Below are 21700 nucleotides of genomic sequence, written 5' to 3'. Positions count from 1 at the left end.
TATTCCTCGGACGCGTTTTAGGTCCATCGTTTTAATGCCATTTGCCGCACCTGCAGCCGCACGCGATATTTTAATGATTAAATATCCACCTCTAATGCGAATGTGATTTAGATGTTGCGCGTTTACGTCCTCCAGTGCCAGCGCAGTATAATAGCTGTTGAGCTAAAAATTTATATCGTCGGGTATTATCATAAAAATGTATCAGCCGAAGGGATGATCTTAAATCACGCCGGTACTCGGACAAGAATTGCCAAGATTAAATGAGGCTCCGGTCATATTAATTAATTTCGCGAACTGTAAATGCGATTCCTGTGTTTTAGAAATAATATATATTCTGAATTATTCGTCATTTTCAAGGATTTGTATACTATTTTTATAAATGGATTTTTAAGCCGTCCATCAAAATTTATTTTAATTATTAAAATCAATTTTTTTAAATATTAAAACGCACTTCAATGTATATTTATTCTACTTCGAAATTTAGGTCATATATATTTTGATAACGATACTCTACTACGCGGAAAAATTTCTCATTAAAGATGATGATTCGTGTATATAAGAAAGGTAATTTGTAAAAAGTCAATGTTGAATTATCGAGAAACTTCAACTCTAGAAAATTGTGTCTTTTTATTGAAAGTGAGAAGATATATCTCTTTTCAATATATGATTTATTCTTTAATCATCTAACATTGATATTAATTGAATTGATTCGATAATGGAGCATTTCTGTTACTCATCAAATAACGTGAGAAGATTACGAGTAATTTATATAAAATCTGTATTCGATACAAGTAACCTGGTTCCATCTAATTAGTATAATGAGGCGGAAAATACACAGTTAAAAGTTTCCTTTTTCTCCCTTTGGCTCCTCGTTTCACGAAGAAACTCGGTATTTTTCCATTCGCATCGCGGATTGAGGTTTGAAGAAGTTTCAGAGTGAGCAGAGAAAGAGAGAGAGAGAGAGAGGGATAAAAGGAAGGTGATAAATTCCGCGAATGCTAACAAGCGAGTGAAACTGCAAAAGGGAACTCCAAGATCTTGAGGAATTTTGATATGTCGATCATGCGCAGGTAAATTCTATCCTGCTTGTTTTTTCTTCAGATTCATAGAAGGCACATATTGATTCCTATGGCATATACATATATGAGGAGCATCTACATTAATACTAATAATCCCAAAAATGTTACAAAGGAGTTGTGTCTACTTTTCAAAATTTTGAAATATAATATAAATATTATCTGTATTCATACTCTTTATCGAGCATATTAATTTTTATATATAATATATAATATATTATGTATTATATTATATATTATATAATATATTTTATATTTTATATATTTAATAAATATTTTATATTTAATATATAATATATTATAATATTTTTATAATGCATGATACGCGATTTTTACAATATGTGATAATATTTTTATATGGCCAAAGCATTGTTATTTAATAACGATATCACTATAAAAAGAATTACAATTGGAAAGTAAAAAAAAAGTTTTTTCCCCAAAAGTCTGACCACATAGAAGTATGTGATTTTATTCGTTCTCTCTCTCTTTTTCGCTCTCGCTCTCTCTGTATTTTTGATTTTTAGAAGTTTTAAACTTTTTGCACCTAAATGGAAGGGGAAAAGGGTTGGTTCACCGATATCTATACCACTTGAACAAATACACTCCGCGAATGTTGGCACGAATAAAAAGAAAAAAATCATGTCTCATACATGCGTTCGCGATTCTCAGCACGTACGAGCTTTTTCTTCCCTCTTCTGCCCCTTTTTTTACCCTGTCGACGATTCTACGTTACGCGTTGTGCAAAGCAGCCACGTGAGATACAAACTGGATTCCTTCCATACTTCGCTTTTTCCTCGCCGGATAAATAATGAGCTTTTCTTTTCTTTACGAAAAGACACTGTCTTTTACGTAGCTTACCAAATGCTCCAAAATCGGGCACTTAATGTACGTCGTAGGTATATATCAGATACCTTCGAAAGCTATTTTCGAGAATGTGTCTTTTATATAATATTTACTTTATATATTTACTTTATATATAATAGCGCGTAATTACGAATGCTATCGATGCATTCGATTAGGTCACGTTCCTCAAATATCGGTTTTTTCACTGACTCATTTTCTAGTCAGCAAATAGGATTGTTAAGACTATTATATACTATTACATATACTATTATATACTATTATATACTATTATATACTATTACACGATCATTAGAGTTTTCTTGATATCTTAATAGAGATATTAGAGTTGATAAAATATTAAAAATTTTATAAGTAAAATTTAAATATCAATAATATTAACTTTTTGCTTAAATCTGGTTGTCTTACAAGAAATGATGATATCAATAAATTACGCTAAATATTATGCATCTTTCTTAATTATATATTTATATCTAGTTTGTTATTTTTATCAGAGAAAATGCACATTTTTATAGTATTATTAAAGATATTTATAAATATATTCATCGATCATCATTGATTTATATATTCATCGGTTTATGATATATCTGTTGTATTAAAACAAAACTTTCCGCTTCTACAAAAACATATTACAAATTAATATTTGTCACATGACAAGTTTTCTCTCATAAGTTATATATACAGTATACATATATGTACGTGTGTATATAGGGTGTTAAAAAAAAATTCAAGATTTATATGGTAGATAGTACACACAATACTGATTAAACAAGTCTTACAAAAATAGGTTCGAAAACTCAATCGTTTTAGAGATATAAACAATTTTATATATTACTATTATAACTAATTAGTGGCTTTTACGTGTCGTATATGAAGTTTTACCTCAGCGTTTGCAAACCTATTATAGAAGGTGTTCCATATGCCCTCCTTCCTTTACAATACATGCTTAGTATATTTTTCTAACAGAATGCTTGTCAAATAATCCGACAAATATCTGAAATTTTCGAGAATTCGCAACTCTTTAAGAAGAATGATACCAAGCGTGCATTGTAATGGAAGGAGGACATATGGAACACCTTCTGTAAAATAGATTTGTAAAAACACCGAGGTAAACCTTCATATATTACACGTAAAAACCATTATTAGTCATAATAGTAATATATAAAATTGTTTATATCTCTGAAACAATTGAGTTTACGATCTATATACTCGTATTTACTAAGATTTTTTTACTCAGTTTAAACACTCTGTGTGTGTGTGTGTGTATTTGCTTGTTTGTTTTATACAAAATAATTATATAAAATTTTAATTGTCTTACACATTTGATGCATAATATCCAACGCCAGTCTGCAAATTGCCTTTGCACGTATCATTTTTATAATTAACAGGTGAGTTACACTTTACTACAATAAATTCTTCAGGTTGACATTTCGATCTTGCATATATTTTGACTGCTCCTTCATTACTGTCAATAACTAATAGTAACCAAAAAAGATTAATTAGAGCAAAATAGAGAACTTCAGTCTTGGTAACATTGTATTGAAATGGATGGAGGCTGCAATTTTGAATAATTCTCCTTGTAATAATTTTTCGAACACTCCAAGCAATGATCGATAGTTAACAAATTTTTTTTATAACATTTTCATAAAATCCTTTAAATAACAAAAAAAGTATTGATATAATATATATTATGGTAAATATATTAAGATATGAATGTTAATATTAAAGTAAAGTATTTAAAGATGATTTGTATATATATTTGCTGAAATTAATTTATACTTTCAAAGAATTTTAATGACGTATTTAATAGCTTCGATTATTACCGATTGGAAGTATATTGGTGGGAATTTCATGAGGAGAGAATGAGCAATCGGGTTGAGTACCTGTGTTCGAGTAATACTCCGCTGTTCCCATACCAGTAGCGTTGCCAAATTTGCCCATGTCCGTATGAATAATATCTACCCATGGCGTGTTATTTGAGGGCTTGAGATAGCATCCAGGAGGATAAAACATAGGATTTGCGGGATTCAATCCTACAAACAATATAATTTTTCACTAAAAAGATTTTTTAATACAATGTCAAATTGCAGATTACACTGGTTGACAAATGACTTTTTGTCAGATTCGGAGATCTAAATAATCATTTCCGGTACATTTCTTAGCGCTGATTACGAATCCGGCCGTAAAAATTGCGCATCATGTCAGGTTCTCGAGATAGCCTAATCTAAAAATGCGAAAATGGGTATTTTTTACACTTTTCTGTAAGGTTTAATTTTTAATTGGCATGTGATGAAAATTGCTACGATTGCTCAAAATAAAGCTTAAGACTTGTAGTTTACGTAAAAAATATGAAAAAGGTCGAAACTCTAAGGAGTTTAAGATATTCAGTCATAAAATTGAAAACATAATTTTTCTCGTCTTTCCTTGTACTAATACAGAATTTTTAAAGATTAAATAATTCACTTTTTTCACAAAAAATAATATGTAAAAGTTTCTTGAATTACTGATAATAAAAGTGGAATCAGATTTTTAATTTTTGATCTGTCATATTCACAGATGTCTATACTATAGATGTCTATAGATGTCTATCTGTTTAGTATAGACATCTGTGGTCATATTAGATCTATCGTTTTGAATTTTAAAAATCAGCTCTAAAATATCTACAAGAAAACACTTATGGAATCTCTAAATCTTTCTGTGTGTCGACCAGTGTTATTTAATGAAGTTGTCAATTTTTTTATAAGAACTTGATCAAGAATTCATTTATGAGTTATTTAACAATTGATTAATTACGTACAAGGATTATTAATAATAAAAATGAAATTAATGAGAAAAATTACGTTTCTTTTTCTTTCTATCAAATATTATTTAAAAAAATATTTTTAAATTATTTTAATATAGAGATGCTAACACAAATTTTGTCTATATATATAAAATACCTTAGCGAAAAAAAATGTTTACATTGTTAATAATAACATATAATGTAGCAGTCGATATAACAACGGATTATTAGATAAAATATCTAATTTTTCAGATAAAAGCTCTTTTGTTACACATACACAATGATAATTTATTATCACAATTTCTACCATCAATCAGGAAACTCTCGTACGTTTTTAAGATTTTAAATTTAACTACATACCTGTAATACGAAGTAATGTGAAATTATTGCATTTGGTAATAAAGCCAGCTATGTGAGCACCTATGGAAAATCCAATAGGATAGATATTTGTTACGTTAAGTCCATTGTTCACAAGTTATTGTATTCTATAAGCTAACAAACTGCCTATTTTTTCAGCGTTTTTAAAGCCCATTTGGTATTGGCCAATTGAATATCTGCCCCAATCGAGTAATACAACATTATCCGTTCTTCCATAACAAAGCGCTGATAGTGGAAATAATTATTAAAATTTTTATTGTTTTCCTTTGATATTTATTATAATAATTAAATTTTTAAATAATTTAATAATAATATAATAGCACATTATATAAAAATTCGATACCTTCTATCATTGACTGAACATTTGGATTGTTTGCACATTGCATATATCCAATAATGTAAATAATTACTCGTTTTTTCTTCTCCAAAACATGTAAAAACTTCAGTGGCTCAACTGTGATGGGAAAGACAATTGTTGCAGGAGTTTCGTTATTGTGTGTGCTGAAAAAGTACATTAGATTAGTAATTATTAATAATTATTATTTTAAGATAATCGGCAGCAAATACGAACCAGTTGTAATAGATTGACGCCAGTCGAAAAGTCTAAATCCGGTTGGTCACCTACATAGAATTATATGCAATAATTTTCACATTTTTAACATTTGTCAATATATAGTACCAAAAGATATTGCAGAAGAAAATGAGTATCTTTACAGGAACAAGTGTTATTTTCTTGACTATACGCTTTCTTAATCACGAGGTATAACACAAAACAATAGTATATAGCCGATCTTAACATTTTGAACATTGACAAAAAATATCCGTGAGTTGCAAAAGCTACATTTATATTTTCAATACTAATTTTAACAAATGAAGTGAATTTGAAAGTTATTATCTTTTATACTTACAATTAGCATTTTTATCATTTCTTATTATTATCGATCCATGACGAAATGGTAATTATATAAATTACAAAATTAAAGTAATTATGTAAATATCCTATGCGTATGTCTTATCATACACGATAATATTTTTAAAAATATTTTTAAAATATTTAAAAAATATTTTATCTTTATAATATACAGAGTGTCCCAAGATAATCATTTTAGAAAATTCTAGAAGTTTTGGAAGTGGATCGATGATTAGGAAATGTTTCGCTATAAAGACATTGGGTTCTTAAGGCATTGTTATAGCACGTAAAATGATTATTAGCCAGTTCTTCAAAGCTAAATGTTGCTATTTTATAAAAACAATAAAATTTCTAACGGTTGAAAACGTAATAAATTCAAATAAAAAGAAAAAAACAATTACTGTACCTATATTAAATCGCAGTAATCACATTATTTAATTATCGACGAAAACAGACTAAAATAACTTGATAATAATATAAAATAACAAATACTTTCTTTGTTCTTTCTTTATAAAAATACTTTTTAATTTTTTGTTATAAAATGTGAACGTGTTTCAAATTTATTGCATTTAAACATAAGTTTTATCACATTAAAATATAGTCCTTCCTCCTGCTCCCCCTGTTTGAAACTCTCTTCGAAATTTTGTTCGACAATTTTTTACAACAAAAATGAATAAAACTCACAAGGATATATGTATGTATACTTTTCGTAAAATTCAAAGTTCAAGTTTAAACAATATATAGAAAATTCGAATTTTTTCGGAAAATTTGAGGGGGGATATAATTCAAAGAAGGTTCGCTTCCGGACAAATATTTATAAGACAATTTTACTTTCTTTTACATTATAGAATATGCCTCTTTTTTTACTATCAATTCTAAGACACTCTGTACACTATTTTTACGTAAGACATGGCACAAATTATAAATTAGAACAATATTGCATTTCAAAATGCGCTACATTACATTTTATCTACAAAATGTAATAATATGCTGCTGTTGTAAAAACTTAAAGTAAGATACTATTATCTATACTATTATATACCATTATATATACCATTATATATACTATTAATATTTCTATTTATTTTATGGAATATCCCGTAGATGTAATTTATTATATATACAAGTATTATCAATTTAAATTTTTTTTAAATAAAATTTCATAATCAGACTTCTTATCAAATTTTGTTTATCAATCAAACTTTGATAAGAAAAAAAATATATTAATTTTTTAGAATAACAAATGAATTTAATTTCTTAAAAATAATAATCAATAAAAATTTTTTAAAATTTTTGTCAAAATTATACACAGATATTTTTAGTGCCTTTCGCATATGCACTTGAACATAGACAATTATTTTTTTTTACTTTGTTTTCTCAAAAAAGTTATTAATAAAACTAGAAAGAAACCAGAATAATCATAAATGCGCCTCTTATATACATATTTAGAAATTTATTTTGCATTAGAAAGATGACACAAAACTTTATATTGCTATTACAAAATTTATATGTAGTTAACATATATGATTCTGCGAATATATTTTTATCAATCGATTCTAAAAAATAGAAACTGCTGTCTCGCGTAGATAAATAAATTATTCTATTTATTTTAATCAATAAAAGTGTCGAGAATATAAATCATCTCTTAATTCTGTCTATGTACGTTATATATCATCGATATTCGATATTCGAATTTATTTTGAAAACAAAATAAATTTTGATAATTTATATCTTTTGTTTACAAACGAATGATGTTAAGTTAAAGATATAAAATTTTAGATCGAGAAAATGTCGTTCATTTGAGATTATAATTCTTTTTCAATGTTGAGAAGATTGATATATGTTTCTTTAAAGAAAATTTTATAAGAAGTTAATTCAGCACGTTTCCAATTTACGATAACATTGAAATATAATTAAACTCATATTTAAATTAAATTAAATTATATAATAATTAAATATAATTTCTTAATACATTTGTTATATTATATATTCTGTGTTTTTTTTTGTTTAGCTCTGTAAGATTTATTGTCTGTTGCAAGCGCGAATCTTTTAGGTTTCAGTTTACATACCGTAATATGTATCTTAGAACTGGAGTAATTTTATGTCGCGAAACTCTCATGCCAAAAGTTCTCATGCAATTTCATATCATGTCATATCGAAAAGCAAGAATTTACATAACTTTTGTTCTAACACGTGATACGAAATAATCTCGTTGATTACAACACAAATAGGGAGAGAACTTTTCTGACGATATATAAAGGAGAGAAAGAGAAAGGAAAGACAATAAATGAGATGGAGAGAAGCTAAATTCTTCTTTCTGATCTACAATTAAAATTTCTTCTAGAAGTTATCATGATTGATAGAAATTTAGTGTAGCTAGAAACTTCAAAAATGCAAACATTCTCATCTTGTGTTCCACTTTCTACTCTTACATAAGGTATGCAAATTCTGTGCAGCGGAATTTGTATGAGTGAATGATTGTAATTTTCTGGTAATAGTAGGTATTTCGGGATAAATATATCATCTAAATTTTGTGGCAAGAGATGAATCAGTCTTGTGGGACAAATAAAATAAATTAAATACAATATTAAAATGTAAATCAATTAATTTAATTTTGATTAATGTCTGGATAATCTGACCAATATAATTTGTGAAATAGAATATATGGCCGGTATTCATAGTCCGTTCTTATTTCAAGACCGTCTTAAGTAATGTCTTAAGATGCAAATACGGCTCTGTGATTGGTTAATCATATCTTAAGATTGTACTTAAGGCAGTCTTAAATATAAGAACCGACTATGAATACCGGCCTATAAGTATCTTTCCGAAAGTCGTTATTATAATACGTTAGCGAACGGTAAATTTAGAGATAGGTACGTAAAAGAGAAATATAAACACGTGTAACTCGGTCGGCCGATCTATCACAACTCTGCGACGGTTCGATATCGAATCGTTGTCGCGAAAATGAAATCGATTGCACGCAGTCAGAATACGCATGCCTCAATTAATCTATAAAAATACATAATTGACTACAATTAATATAATATTAAGTTTTTGCTAAAAACTGGTTGTTTAACAAAAAATGATGAGGGAGATATCAATAAATTGTGCTAAATATTGTGCATCTTTCTTTATATATATTTTATATTTATATCTGGTTTGTTATTTTTATCAGGGAATACACATTCTTATAGTATTAGAATATACATTCTTATAGTATTATTAGAGATATTGTTTACAGATTTTAGAGATATATTTTTCCGTTATGGTTATATTTTTTGTACTGAAAAAAAAGTGTCCGTGTCTACAAAAACATATTACAAATTAATATTTGTTACATAAAAAGTTTTCTTTCATAAGTTATTTATATACAATATATATGTATATATGTTTGTGTATATGTGTGTGTTTGCTTGTTTATACAAAATAATTAAATAAAATATTAATTATCTTACACATCTGATGCAGTATATCCAACGTTGGTCTGATTGCCTTTGGACATACAATTTTTATAATTATTATACGAGTCACACTCTACTGCAGTAAATACTTCCGGTTTACATTTTGATATTGCATATACTTGAAGTGCTGTTCGGTGATTGCAAAAGACTAGTAACAAAAGAAAATAATTAGAAGGCAACTAGGAACTTAAGTCTTTGTAACATTGTAACATATGGTTCGATGCTGCAATTTATAATTCTCTTTGTATTAATTTCTCGAACACTTCAAGCAGTGATCGACCCGTAGTTGACAAATTATATTTTTTTTACATTTTTATAAAATCTTTTAAATAACAAAAAAAAATATTGACATATACATATTATGGTAAATATATTAAGACATGAATGTTATTGTTAAAGTAAAGTAAAGTATTTAAAGGTAATTTGTATTTGCTGAAATTAATTTATATTTTCAAAGAGTTTTAATGACGTATTTAATAGCTTCGATTATTACCCAGTGAAAGAAATGTTTGAACTATGTTGAAAGAAATATTGGTTGAAATATCACGAAATGGGCAACCGGGTTGAAAAGCAGTGCCTTTGTTCGCGTAAAACTCCGCTGTTCCCATACCAGCAGGGGCGCCAAATCCGTACATGTCCGTATGAATAATATCTACCCATACCGCATCTGAGGGCTCGAGATAGCATTCAGAAGGTAGCAGAAAGGAAAAAAAAAAAGTAAAAAAAGGATTTGCGGGGTCCAATCCTATAAACAATATAATTTTTCACTGAGATGGTTTTTGGATGTTAAATTGCAGATTACATTGATCGACAAATGACTTTTTGTTAGATTCGGAGATCTAAATAATCATTTCTGGTATATTTCTTAGCGCTGATTACGAATTCGGCCGTAAAAATTGCGCATCAGGTTTTCGAGATAGCCTAATCTAAAAATGCGAAATTGGGCATTTCTTATACTTTTCTGTAAGGTTTAACTTTTAATTGGCATGTGATGAAAATTGCTACGATCGCTCAAAATAAAGCTTAAGACTTATAGTTTACATTTACGTAAAAAATACGAAAAAAAATCGAAACTAAGGAGTTTAAAGAAATTCAGTCATAAGATTGAAAACATAATTTTTCTCGTTTTTCCTTATACTAATATAGAATCTTTAGAGGTTCGGTAAAACCAATAAAATATCATAATTCACTTTTTTCACAAAAAATAATATGTAAAAGTTTCTTCAATCACTAATAATAAAAGTGGAATCAAATTTTTAATTTTTGATCTGTCATATATATATTGGATCTGCTATATTGAATTTTAAAAATCAGCTCTAAAATATCTACAAGAAAACACTTATGGAATCTCTAAATCTTTCTGTGTGTCGACCAGTGTTATTTAATGAAGTTGTCAATTTTTTTATAAGAACTTGATTAAGAATCCATTTATGAGTTATTTAACAATTGATTAATTACGTACAAGGATTATTAATAATAAAAATGAAATTAATGAGAAAAATTACGTTTCTTTTTTTCTATCAAATATTATTTAAAAAAGTTATTATTAAATTATTTTAATATAGAGATGGTAACACAAATTTTGTCTATATATATAAAATACCTTAGCGAAAAAAAATTTTTACATTGTTAATAATAACATATAATTTAGCACTCGATATAACAACGGATTATTTATTAGATAAAATATCTAATTTTTCAAATAAAAGCACTCTTGTTACACATACACAATTATCATTTATTATCACAATTTCTACCATCAATCAGGAAACTCTTGTACGTTTTTAAGATTTTAAATTTAACTACATACCTGTAATACGAGGTAATGTGAAATTATTGCATTTGGTAATAAAGCCAGCTATGTGAGCACCCAAGGAAAATCCAATAGGATAGATATTTTTTACGTTAAGTCCATTATCCACTAGCCGTCGTATACTTTGAGCTAACAAAATGCCTATTTTTTGAGCGTTTTTGAAGACAGTCACGTAATTGATGTTATATGAATATTTGGACCAATCGACTAATACAACATTATCCGTTCTTCCATAACAAAGTGCTATTAATGGAAATAATTATTAAAATTTTTATCGTTTTGCTTTGATATTTATTACAATAATTAAATTTCTTAATAATTTAATAATAATATAATAGAATATTATATAAAAATCCGATACCTTGCATTAGCTGAATAATTGGACTGTTTGCAGTAGTTTGCAAATATCCAAATATGAAAAAAATTACTGGTTTAGTCTTATCCAAAACACCTAACAACTTCAGTGGCTCTGTGATGGGAAAGTCAATTGTTGCAGGAGTTTCGTTATTGCTGAAAAAGTACATTAGATTAGTAATTATTAGTAATTATTATTTCAAGATAATCGGAAGCAGATACGAACCACTTGTAATAGACGAGATTGACGCCAGTCCCAAAGTTTGAATCCAAAGATTGGTTACCTACAAAGAATTACATATGCATTAATTTTCATATTTTTGATGTTTGTGAATATATGCCAAAAGATATTGCAGAAGAAAATGATTATCTTTACAACAAGTTTTATTTTCTCGACCATACGCTATCTTAATCACGAGGTATAACACAAAACAATAGCATATAGCCGATCTTAACATTTTGAACGAAAAAAATATCTGTGAATTGCAAAAGTTACACTTATATTTTTAACAAATGAAGTGAATTTGAAAGGTACTGTCTTTTATATTATGCATCTTTATCATTTTGCTTTATTATCGATCGATGACGGTAATTAAAAATGGTAATTATATAAATTACAAAAGTTAAATAATTATGTAAATATCCTATGCGTATGTCTTATCATACAAAAATAATATTTTACAAATATTTAAAATATATTTTATCATTATATAATATACAGGATGTCCCAAAATATTTATTTTAGAAAATTCTAGAAGTTTTGGAAGTGGATCGACGATTCGGAAATGTTTCGCTATAAAGACGCCGGGTTCTTAAGGCATTGCTATAGCACGTCCGTATATAAAATGATTATTAGCCCGTTCTTCAAAATTAAACGTTGCCATTTTATAAAAACAATCAAATTTGTAACATTGAAAACATAATAAATTTAAATAAAGAGAAAAAACCATCACTGTAAACTTATGTTGAATAGTGATGTGGTTACGCAGTAATCACATTATTTAATCATCGACGAAAACAAACTAAAATAACTTGATCATATCATAAAATAACATAAATACTTTCTTCTGGTTCTTTATTTTTGCTTTTATTTTTTGTCATATATCGGTTGTAGATTGAGTGAATAGTACTCTGCGTGCGAACTACATAGGCAATTTGCGTAAAACTTGTCCGTAAGATGAGGATACAGGTGTCTTTATTCTTAGATAGATTATCTCAAAAACCATTTGTCGTAAGAAAATCAAAGAGACAAAAATATTTTTTTATTTTTCGTTATAAAATGTGAACGTGTTTCAAATTTATTGCATTTACACATAAATGTTTGTCACATTGAAATATAGTCCCTCCTCTCCCCCTTCCTCTTTGAAACTCTCTTCGAAATTTTATTCGACAATTTTTTACAACAAAAATGAATAAAACCCACAAGGATATGTATATGTATAATTTTCGTAAAATTCGATGCCCAACTTTAAACGATATACCAGAAAATTCAAATTTTCTCGGAAAATTTAGAGGGGAGAGAATGTAACTCAAAGACGGTACGCATCCGGATATATATTTATAAGACAATTTTACCTCCTTTTGATCTATAGAATATGCCTTTTTTTTACTATTACTTTTAAAACACCCAGCACACTATGTTTACGCAAGACATGGCACAACTATAAATTGGAACAATATTGCGTTTCAAAATGCGCTACATTATATTTTATCTACAAAATGTAAAAACATGCTGCTGTTGTGAAAACTTAAAGTGAGATACTATTATCTATATCATTATATATATTATTAATATTTCTGTTTATCTCTTATGGATCTCGTAGATATATACTTTATTATATACACGAGTATTATCAATTTTAATTTTCTCTTAATAAAATTTCATAATCAAATTTCTTATCAAATTTTGTTTATCAAACTTAAAAAATATATTAATTTTTTAGAATAACAAATAAATTTAATTTTTTAAAATAATAACCAATTAAAATTTTTTTAAATTTTTGTTAAAATTATATACAGATATTTTTAGTGCCTTTCGCATATGCACTTTAAAATCAATAATTATTTTTTTTTACTATGTTTTCTCAAAAAAGTTGTTAATAAAACTAGAAAAACCAGAATAATCTTCACAAATACGCCTTTTATATACATATTAAAAAATTTATTTTGCATTAGAAAGATGACACAAAACTTTATATTGCTATTATAAAATAAATTTATATGTACTTATAAACATATATGATTCTGCGAATATATTTTTACTAATCCATTCTGAAAAATAGAAACTGCTGCCTCGTGTAGGTAAATAAATTATTATATTTATTCTAATCAATAAAAGTGTCGAGAATATAAATAATCTCTTTATTCTGTCTATGTATACGCTACATATCATCGATATCCGATATTCGAATTTATTTTGAAAACAAAATGAATTTGGATAATTTATATTTTTTCTTTTACAATAAGAATGACTTTAAGTTGAAAAATATAAAATTTTAGATCGAGAAAATGTCGCGCATTTGCGAGATTACAATTCTTTTTCAATTTTGAGAAGATTGGTTTATGTTTTTTTAAAGAAAATTTTATAAGAAGTTAATATTTATTCACACAGCACGTTTCCAATTTACGATAACATTGAAATATAATTAAACTTATATTTAAATTAAATTAAATTATATAATAATTAAATATAATTTCTTAATACATTTGTTATATTATATATTCTGTGTTCTTTTTATTTAGCTTTGTAAGATTTACGGTCTATAGTAAGCGCGAAACTTTTAGGTTCCCATTTACATATCGTAATATGTATCCCAGTACTTGATTAATTTCATGTTGCGTAATATTCGTGCAATTTCTATATCATGTCATATTGAACAGCAAGAACTTACGAACATTTTGTTTTGACTTAGGATACGAAATTCTCTTTGATTACTACATAAATAAAGAAATAAATTTGTTTGATGATATATAAAGAAAAGAGAGAAAGAGAGAAAGGAAAGACAAAGAACGAGATGGAGAGAAGCTAAATTCTTTCTAATCTACAATTAAGATTTTTTCCAGAAGTTTTATCATGATTGATAGAATATCGTCGGAAAACTTCAAAACTCTTCTCGTCTCATGCTTCAAATTCTACTCTTACACATATACACTAGCGGATCCTGACGTCGATAATGGGGGGGGGGGGTTTGCAAAATTATTTTATTTAATATTTTTGGTTTTATGATTAGCTTTTATTCCAGGATCAACGACGTCGATAGCTTTTTAATGTTTGTTTTTCTTTATTTATATTTTTTAAATAAATTCAGCAAAACTGTTTCTTTTAATTTGCAAGGAGGGGGGGTTACCCCTCCACCCCAGGATCCGCCACTATATATATATATATATATATATATATATTATATAGATATAAAGAATTTCTCGCCTAATTATTTTCATGCAACGAAATTATCTCATCATTTCGTCCTATGTCTGACTTAATCTATACTTAACTTCTTGAATGCGTAATGAGTATAATTTACAATGTATCATATACATATATATTGTATATATTATATAGATATAAAGAATTTCATCTAATTATTTTCGTGCAATGAAATTATCTCATGATTTCGTCGTATGTCTGACTTAATCTATACTTAGTTCCTTGAATGCGTAATGAGTATAATTTATAGTTCTTATACTTTTATATATATATATATATATAATATATATATATATATATATATATATATAAAATATATATATAAAAGTATAAGATACACTGTAAATTATACTCATTACGCATTCAAGGAGTTAAGTTTAGATTAAGTCAGACATAGGATGAAATAATGAGATAATTTCATGCACGAAAATAATTAGGCGAAATTCTTTATATATATATATATATATATATATATATATTGTATATATATATAATATATACACTATGTATGTATAATATACACTGTAAATTATATTCATTACGCATTCAAGGAGTTAAGTTTAGATTAAGTCAGACATAGGACGAAATGATGATAATTTCGTTGCACGAAAATAATTAGACGAAATTCTTTATATCTATAATCTATATAATATATACAATGTATGTATAAGGTACACTGTAAATTATACTCATTACGCATTCAAGGAATTAAGTATAGATTAAGTCAGACATAGGACGAAATGATGATAATTTCATTGCACGAAAATAATTAGGCGAAATTCTTTATATCTATAATCTATATAATATATACAATGTATGTATAAGGTACACTGTAAATTATACTCATTACGCATTCAAGGAATTAAGTATAGATTAAGTCAGACATAGAACGAAATGATGAGATAATTTTGTTGTACGAAAATAATTAGGCGAAATTCTTTGTATCTATATAATATATATTATATAGATATAATATATATTATATATAAAGAATTTCATCTAATTATTTTCGTGCAATGAAATTATCTCATCATTTCGTCCTATGTCTGACTTAATCTATACTTAACTCCTTGAATGCGTAATGAGTATAATTTACAGTGTATCTTATACTTATATGTATATATGCACTAGCGGATCCTGACGTCGATAGCTCTTTAATGTTTGTTTTTCTTTATTTATATTTTTTAAACAAATTCAGCAAAACTGTTTCTTTTAATTTGTAAGGGGAGGGGGGTTTAACCCCCCCCCCCCCCGATCCGCCAGTGCACATATATAATATATAAATTCTATGCAGCAGGAATGTGTACGAGTGGGCGATAGTAATTTTCTGCTAATAGTATATAGGAGCAAATATATCTTTTATCTGACTTCTACTAAATATGGCAAAAGATGGATCAGTCTTGTGAGACAAATAAAATAGATTAAATACGGCATTAGAATATAAATTAATTGATTTAATGTCTGGATAATCTGCCCAATATAAATTTGTAAAACAGAATATATAAGTATCTTTCCGAAAGTCACGGTTGTTATTATAATACGTTAGCGAACGGTAAATTTAGAGATAGGTACGTAAAAAAGAAATATGAACACGTGTAACTCGATCGGCTGATTTATCACGACTTTGCGACGGTTCGATATCGAATCGTTGTCGCGAAAACGAAATCGACCGATCGTGCAATCGATTGCGTGCATGGCAGTCAGAATACGCATACCTAAATTAATATAAAAATACATAATTGACTACAATTAATAATTTAAATTTTTGCTAAAATCTGGTTGTCTTACAAAAAATGATAATGTCAATAAATTACGCTAAAATATTATGCATCTTTCTGAATTATATATTTATATCTGGTTTGTCATTTTTATCAGAGAATACACATTCTTATAGTATTATTAGAGATGTTTATAGATGTATTCGATTTATGGTATGTTTATAACTCCTGTAGTGAAATAAAAGTGTCCGTGTCTACAAAAACATATTATAAATTAGTATTTGTTACATAAAAAGTTTTCTTTTATAAGTTATGCATATATATATATATATATATATATATATATATATATATAGTGTATAGGTACACACACGCGCGCACACACACACACACACACAGAATGTTTCAAGAGAAATGACAGCATTCTATGACATGATTGTACACATTATTTTAAGCAAAAAAGTTTATATAAACATGTGTCCTATTCTGGACGGTTACAAAGATACAGTGTGTTCAGTTTTAAGAACAAATACATTTTTATTAACTTAAAGAACCAAATTCTATTAAACAATGAATTAAATTTTAAGCTTACAATAAATTTGAATAATTAATAGTAACTAATAAATAATAATTTGAATTAATTAATAATAATTTTAGAATGAGTAAATTAGGCATTTTAATTACCAGAAATAAAAAATTTCAAATTAACACATGACATATGAAATGTGACCTAATGTTTACATTCGTAACCATATGGTAACAGAAAATGACGAAAATTTAATGTAATTGTTTTATAACATTTGATTCGACTGAATTAATAAATTATTGATTTTTAAGATTGAACACGTTGTATTTTTATAACCGTCCAGAATGGGACACATGTTTATAGAAACTTTTTTGCTTAAAATGGTGTGTACAATCATGCCCTAGTATGCTGACCATTTCTTTTGAAACATCTTGTATATGTGTGTGTGTGTTTGATTGTTTATATAAAATAATTAAATACAATAAAATTTCAATTATCTTACATATTATATGTTGCATTATATCCAATGCCAGTCTGCAAATTGTCTGCGCATTCAGCATTTGCATAATCATAAAACGAAAGGCACCGTGTTGCAACAAATTCTTCCGGTTGAAGTTTCGATAGTGCATATATTTCACCTGCTTTTAAGTGACTGCAAAAATCTAGTAGTAACAAAAAAAATAATTAGAGCAAAACACTGGAAACTGAAGTCTTTGTAACATTGTATCGAGATGAATCGATGCTGTAATTTCGAATAATTCTCCGCATAATAATTTTCCGAACATTCCAAGAAGTAATCATTGGTGAATTACTTTCTTTACATTTTCATAAAATTCTTTAAATAACAAAAAAATTCTGAGATATGGAGATGTTATTAATATTAAAATAAAGTATTCAAAGGTGATTTGTATTTGCGGAAATTAATTTTCATTGTCAAGAGTTTTATGACATACTTAATAGCTTCGATTATTACCGTCCGGAGGAGCATCAAATTTGCAACCGGGTTGAGGACGAGCGCCTGTGTTCGCGAAATACTCTACTGATCCTACAGGAATAAAGGTGCCATATCCGCCCATGTCCGCATGAATAACATCTATCCATAGCGCATCTGAGGGCTCGAGATAGCATCCAGGAAGATAAAGCAGAGGATTTGCGGGGTCCAATCCTATGAACAATAATTTTTCACTGAGAAGGTTTTTGCATACAATGTTAAATTGCAGATTGTTTAATGAATTTGTCATTTTTTTGTTAATATAAGAACCTAATCAAGTATCTATTTACGAGTTATTTAATAATTGAGAGATAGATTACTTGTGCATACAAAGATTATATTAATAATAAAAATGAAATTAAAGAAATTATCTCTCTATCAAATATTAAAAAGGAATATTATCGAATTATTTTAATATGAAGATGTTAACACAAATTTAGTCTATATATATAATATTTTGATAAAACAATTTTTTATATTGTTAATAATAATATCTATATGATTAGCACTCGATATATAATAACAAAACGGATTATTAGCAAAAATGTCTAATTTTTCAGATAAAAGCTCTTGTTGCACAAATTTACACAATTATCATTTATTATCGCAATTTCTATCGTCAATCAGGAAACTCTCGTACGTTTTTAAGATTCTACGTTTAATTACATACCTGTAATACGAGATACCACGAAGTCATTGCATTTGCTAACATAGCCAGCTATGTGAGCACCCAAGGAAAAGCCAACAGGGTAGATTTTCGATAGGTTAAGACCGCCTTCCACAAGCAATTTTATACTCTGAGCGAACAAACGGCCTATTTTTTGAGCATTTTCGGCGGTAGTCTGGTAATCGCTGCCATATGAATATTTGGTCCAATCGACTAATACAACATTATCCGTTCTTCCATGACAAAGCGCTGATAATGGAAATAATTATCATTTTACTTTGATATTTACTATAATAATCAACTTTATTAATAATTATCTAATTATATGTTATACAAAAACGCGATACCTTTTATCACGGACTGAACACTTGAATCGTTTGCAACTTGATTATATCCAAATATGTAAAAAAGTACTCGTTTATCTTCCAAAACATTCAATAATTCCTGTGGCTTTGTGATGGGATAGCTAATCGTTGCAGAACTTTCGTTATTGCTGAAAAAAAGCACATGTAATGAGATTAGTAATTATTAGTAATTATTATTTTAAGATAATCGGCCGCAGATACGAACCACTTGTAATAAACAAGATTGATGCCAGTCGAAAAGGTTGAATCCGGTAGATCACCTACAAAAAATTATATGCAATAATTTTCACATTTTTGACATTTGTGAATATATAGTGCCAAAAGATATTGTAAAAGAAAACGGATTATCTTTACATGAACAAGTTCTTTGACTATATGCTATCTTAATCACGAGGTATGACACAAAACAATAGTATATAGCCGATCTTAACATTTTGAAGGAAAAAAAATATCCGTGAGTTGCGAAAGCTACACTTATATTTTTAATACTAATTTTAAGAAATAAAATTTGGAAGTTACAGTCTTTTATATTTAGCATCTTTATCATTATTATTATCGATCGATAGCGGAATAGTCATTATGCACATTAATCACGTAAAGTAATTATGTAAATATGTAAATGTCCTATGCATGTGTCTTAATTATTATACAGGAACAACATATTTTATCTTAATAATATATATTATCTTCACGTAAGTCATGGCACAAATAAATATCATTATAAATTGGAACAACATGCGTGCATTTTGAAATGCGATAAATTACATTTCTTCTGTAAAATATACAAGAAAATGTAAAAATATATTGCTGTTGTGAAAACTTAGTTAAGCAAGATACTATTGTCTTTTGATATTTTCTGCTAATCTCTCTCTCTCTCTTATGAGATATCTCGTAGATATATTCTTTATTACATTATACAAATATTATCAATTTAAATTTTCTCTTAATCAAATTTCATAATCAGATTTCTTATCAAATTTAAAAAATATGTTAATTTTTAAAAATAATAAATAAATCTAATTTTTAAAAAATAATAATAAATTAAAATTTTTTTATCGTAAACATTTTATACGGATATTTTTAGTGCCTTTCGCAATACACACTTTAACATAGTTAATTATTATTTTTACTTTTCTTTCTTAAAGAAGTTATTAATGAAACTAGAAAGACCAGAATAATCTTCACATGCGCGCTTCTTGTATACATTTAGAAATAATTTACATCAGAAGGGGATGACACAAAACTTTATATTACTTTATATTAGAAAATGAATTTATCAAATCTATATGTAGTTAAAAACACATAATATATGATTCTGCGAATATATTTTTACCAATCCATTCTGAAAAATAAAAACTGTTATCTCGCGTACGCAAATAAATTATATTTTCTCATTAATAAAAGTTTCGAAAATATAAATCATCTTTTAACTTATCTATGTACACTATATATATCATTCGATATACGATATTCGAATTTATTTTAAAAACAAATTGAATATTTATCTTTTGTGACAATAAGAATGACTTTAAGTTGAAGAATACAAAATTTTAGATCGAGAATATGTCGTACGTACTTGAGATTACAATTATTTAAAAAAATTTTTTAAATTTGTTGAGAAGATTAGAGTCTATATTTAAAAGAAAAAGTATTATAAGAAATTAGTATTTATTCACATTTCCAGTTTACGTAGCAATAAACTATCGAAATACAATTAAACTTATATTTAAATTAAATTAAATTAAAATTATATAATAATTAAATATAATTCCTTAATACATTTATTATATTACATTATATATTCTGTTCTTTTTGTTTAGTTCTGTAATATTTATAGTCCATGTAAGCGCGAAACTTTTAGTTCCAGTTTACATACTGTAATATGTATTCCAGAACTGGAGTAATTTCATGTCGCGTGACTCTCAAAAGTTCTCATGTAATTGCATATCATGTCATATCGAAAAGCAAGAACTTATGTATAACTTTTGTCCGACACGTGCTATATATATATATACGAAATAAGCTCTTTGATTACTACAAATAAGGAGAGAAACTTTTTTGACGATATATAAAAGAGAGAGAAGGGAAAGACAAAGGAGATGGTGAGAAGCTAAACTCTTTCTAATCTAATTAAGATTTCTTCTAGAAGTTATCATGATTGATAGAAATTTAGTTTTGTTGGAAAACTTTGAAACTTGTCTCGTGCTTCAAAATCTACTCTTAAACATATATATGTAAAATTTGTGCAGCGGAATTTGTATGAATGGGCGATAGCAATTTTCTGCTAATAGTAATAATAGTAAACCGTTTAATTTTCAGATGCTGACTAGTTTGACTTATTTCGAGTAATAAAGAATATTTTGCATTTCTTGAC

At 27.1% G+C, this 21700-nt stretch overlaps 2 protein-coding genes and 1 pseudogene across 3 annotated transcripts; all 3 read right to left on the bottom strand.

Moving 5' to 3' along the window:
• Window positions 1-2391: 2391 nt before the first annotated feature.
• On the bottom strand, window positions 2392-5956 carry LOC145941614 (lipase member H-like; annotated as a pseudogene). The gene is made up of 5 exons (XR_014426190.1): window positions 5441-5956; window positions 5080-5322; window positions 3821-3970; window positions 3256-3412; window positions 2392-2553 (listed from the first exon to the last, which is right to left on the bottom strand). The product of XR_014426190.1 is annotated as a lipase member H-like (transcript).
• A 3166-nt stretch (window positions 5957-9122) lies between these two features.
• On the bottom strand, window positions 9123-12143 carry LOC145941571 (lipase member H-like). Its single transcript, XM_083047720.1, has 7 exons — window positions 12012-12143; window positions 11862-11919; window positions 11643-11791; window positions 11279-11524; window positions 9962-10213; window positions 9463-9616; window positions 9123-9311 (listed from the first exon to the last, which is right to left on the bottom strand). Exons 1-7 carry the CDS (start codon window positions 12091-12093, stop codon window positions 9230-9232), a joined length of 1023 nt encoding a protein of 340 aa, XP_082903846.1. The 5' UTR covers window positions 12094-12143; the 3' UTR covers window positions 9123-9229.
• Window positions 12144-16880: 4737 nt separating this feature from the next.
• LOC145941606 (lipase member H-like) lies at window positions 16881-19827 on the bottom strand. Its single transcript, XM_083047773.1, has 7 exons — window positions 19681-19827; window positions 19532-19586; window positions 19309-19454; window positions 18965-19210; window positions 18277-18468; window positions 17806-17965; window positions 16881-17031 (listed from the first exon to the last, which is right to left on the bottom strand). Exons 1-7 carry the CDS (start codon window positions 19757-19759, stop codon window positions 16986-16988), a joined length of 924 nt encoding a protein of 307 aa, XP_082903899.1. The 5' UTR covers window positions 19760-19827; the 3' UTR covers window positions 16881-16985.
• Window positions 19828-21700: the final 1873 nt, after the last annotated feature.

The sequence above is a fragment of the Prenolepis imparis genome, unplaced genomic scaffold (genome assembly GCF_030444845.1).
Source record: "Prenolepis imparis isolate NDT839.2.m4 unplaced genomic scaffold, iyPreImpa1.0 SCAF_10, whole genome shotgun sequence".
In the NCBI taxonomy this organism is placed as follows: Eukaryota; Metazoa; Arthropoda; class Insecta; order Hymenoptera; family Formicidae; genus Prenolepis; species Prenolepis imparis.
This window is presented reverse-complemented; position numbering and strand designations above follow the sequence as displayed.

What these genes read in the sequence shown, in the direction of transcription:
- LOC145941606 (XM_083047773.1), bottom strand. Translation starts at nt 19,759, where the DNA reads ATGTTAAGATCGGCTATATACTATTGTTTTGTGTCATACCTCGTGATT. An exon ending in TAGTCAAAGAACTTGTTCAT is followed by an intron (nt 19,587 to 19,680) that starts GTAAAGATAATC and finishes AATTTTTTGTAG; the next exon opens with GTGATCTACCGGATTCAACC. An exon ending in CGTGGTATCTCGTATTACAG is followed by an intron (nt 18,469 to 18,964) that starts GTATGTAATTAA and finishes TATTGTTCATAG; the next exon opens with GATTGGACCCCGCAAATCCT.
- LOC145941571 (XM_083047720.1), bottom strand. Translation starts at nt 12,093, where the DNA reads ATGTTAAGATCGGCTATATGCTATTGTTTTGTGTTATACCTCGTGATT. An exon ending in AATTATTCAGCTAATGCAAG is followed by an intron (nt 11,525 to 11,642) that starts GTATCGGATTTT and finishes TTCCATTAATAG; the next exon opens with CACTTTGTTATGGAAGAACG. An exon ending in GGATATACTGCATCAGATGT is followed by an intron (nt 9,312 to 9,462) that starts GTAAGATAATTA and finishes ATGTTTTTGTAG; the next exon opens with ACACGGACACTTTTTTTTCA.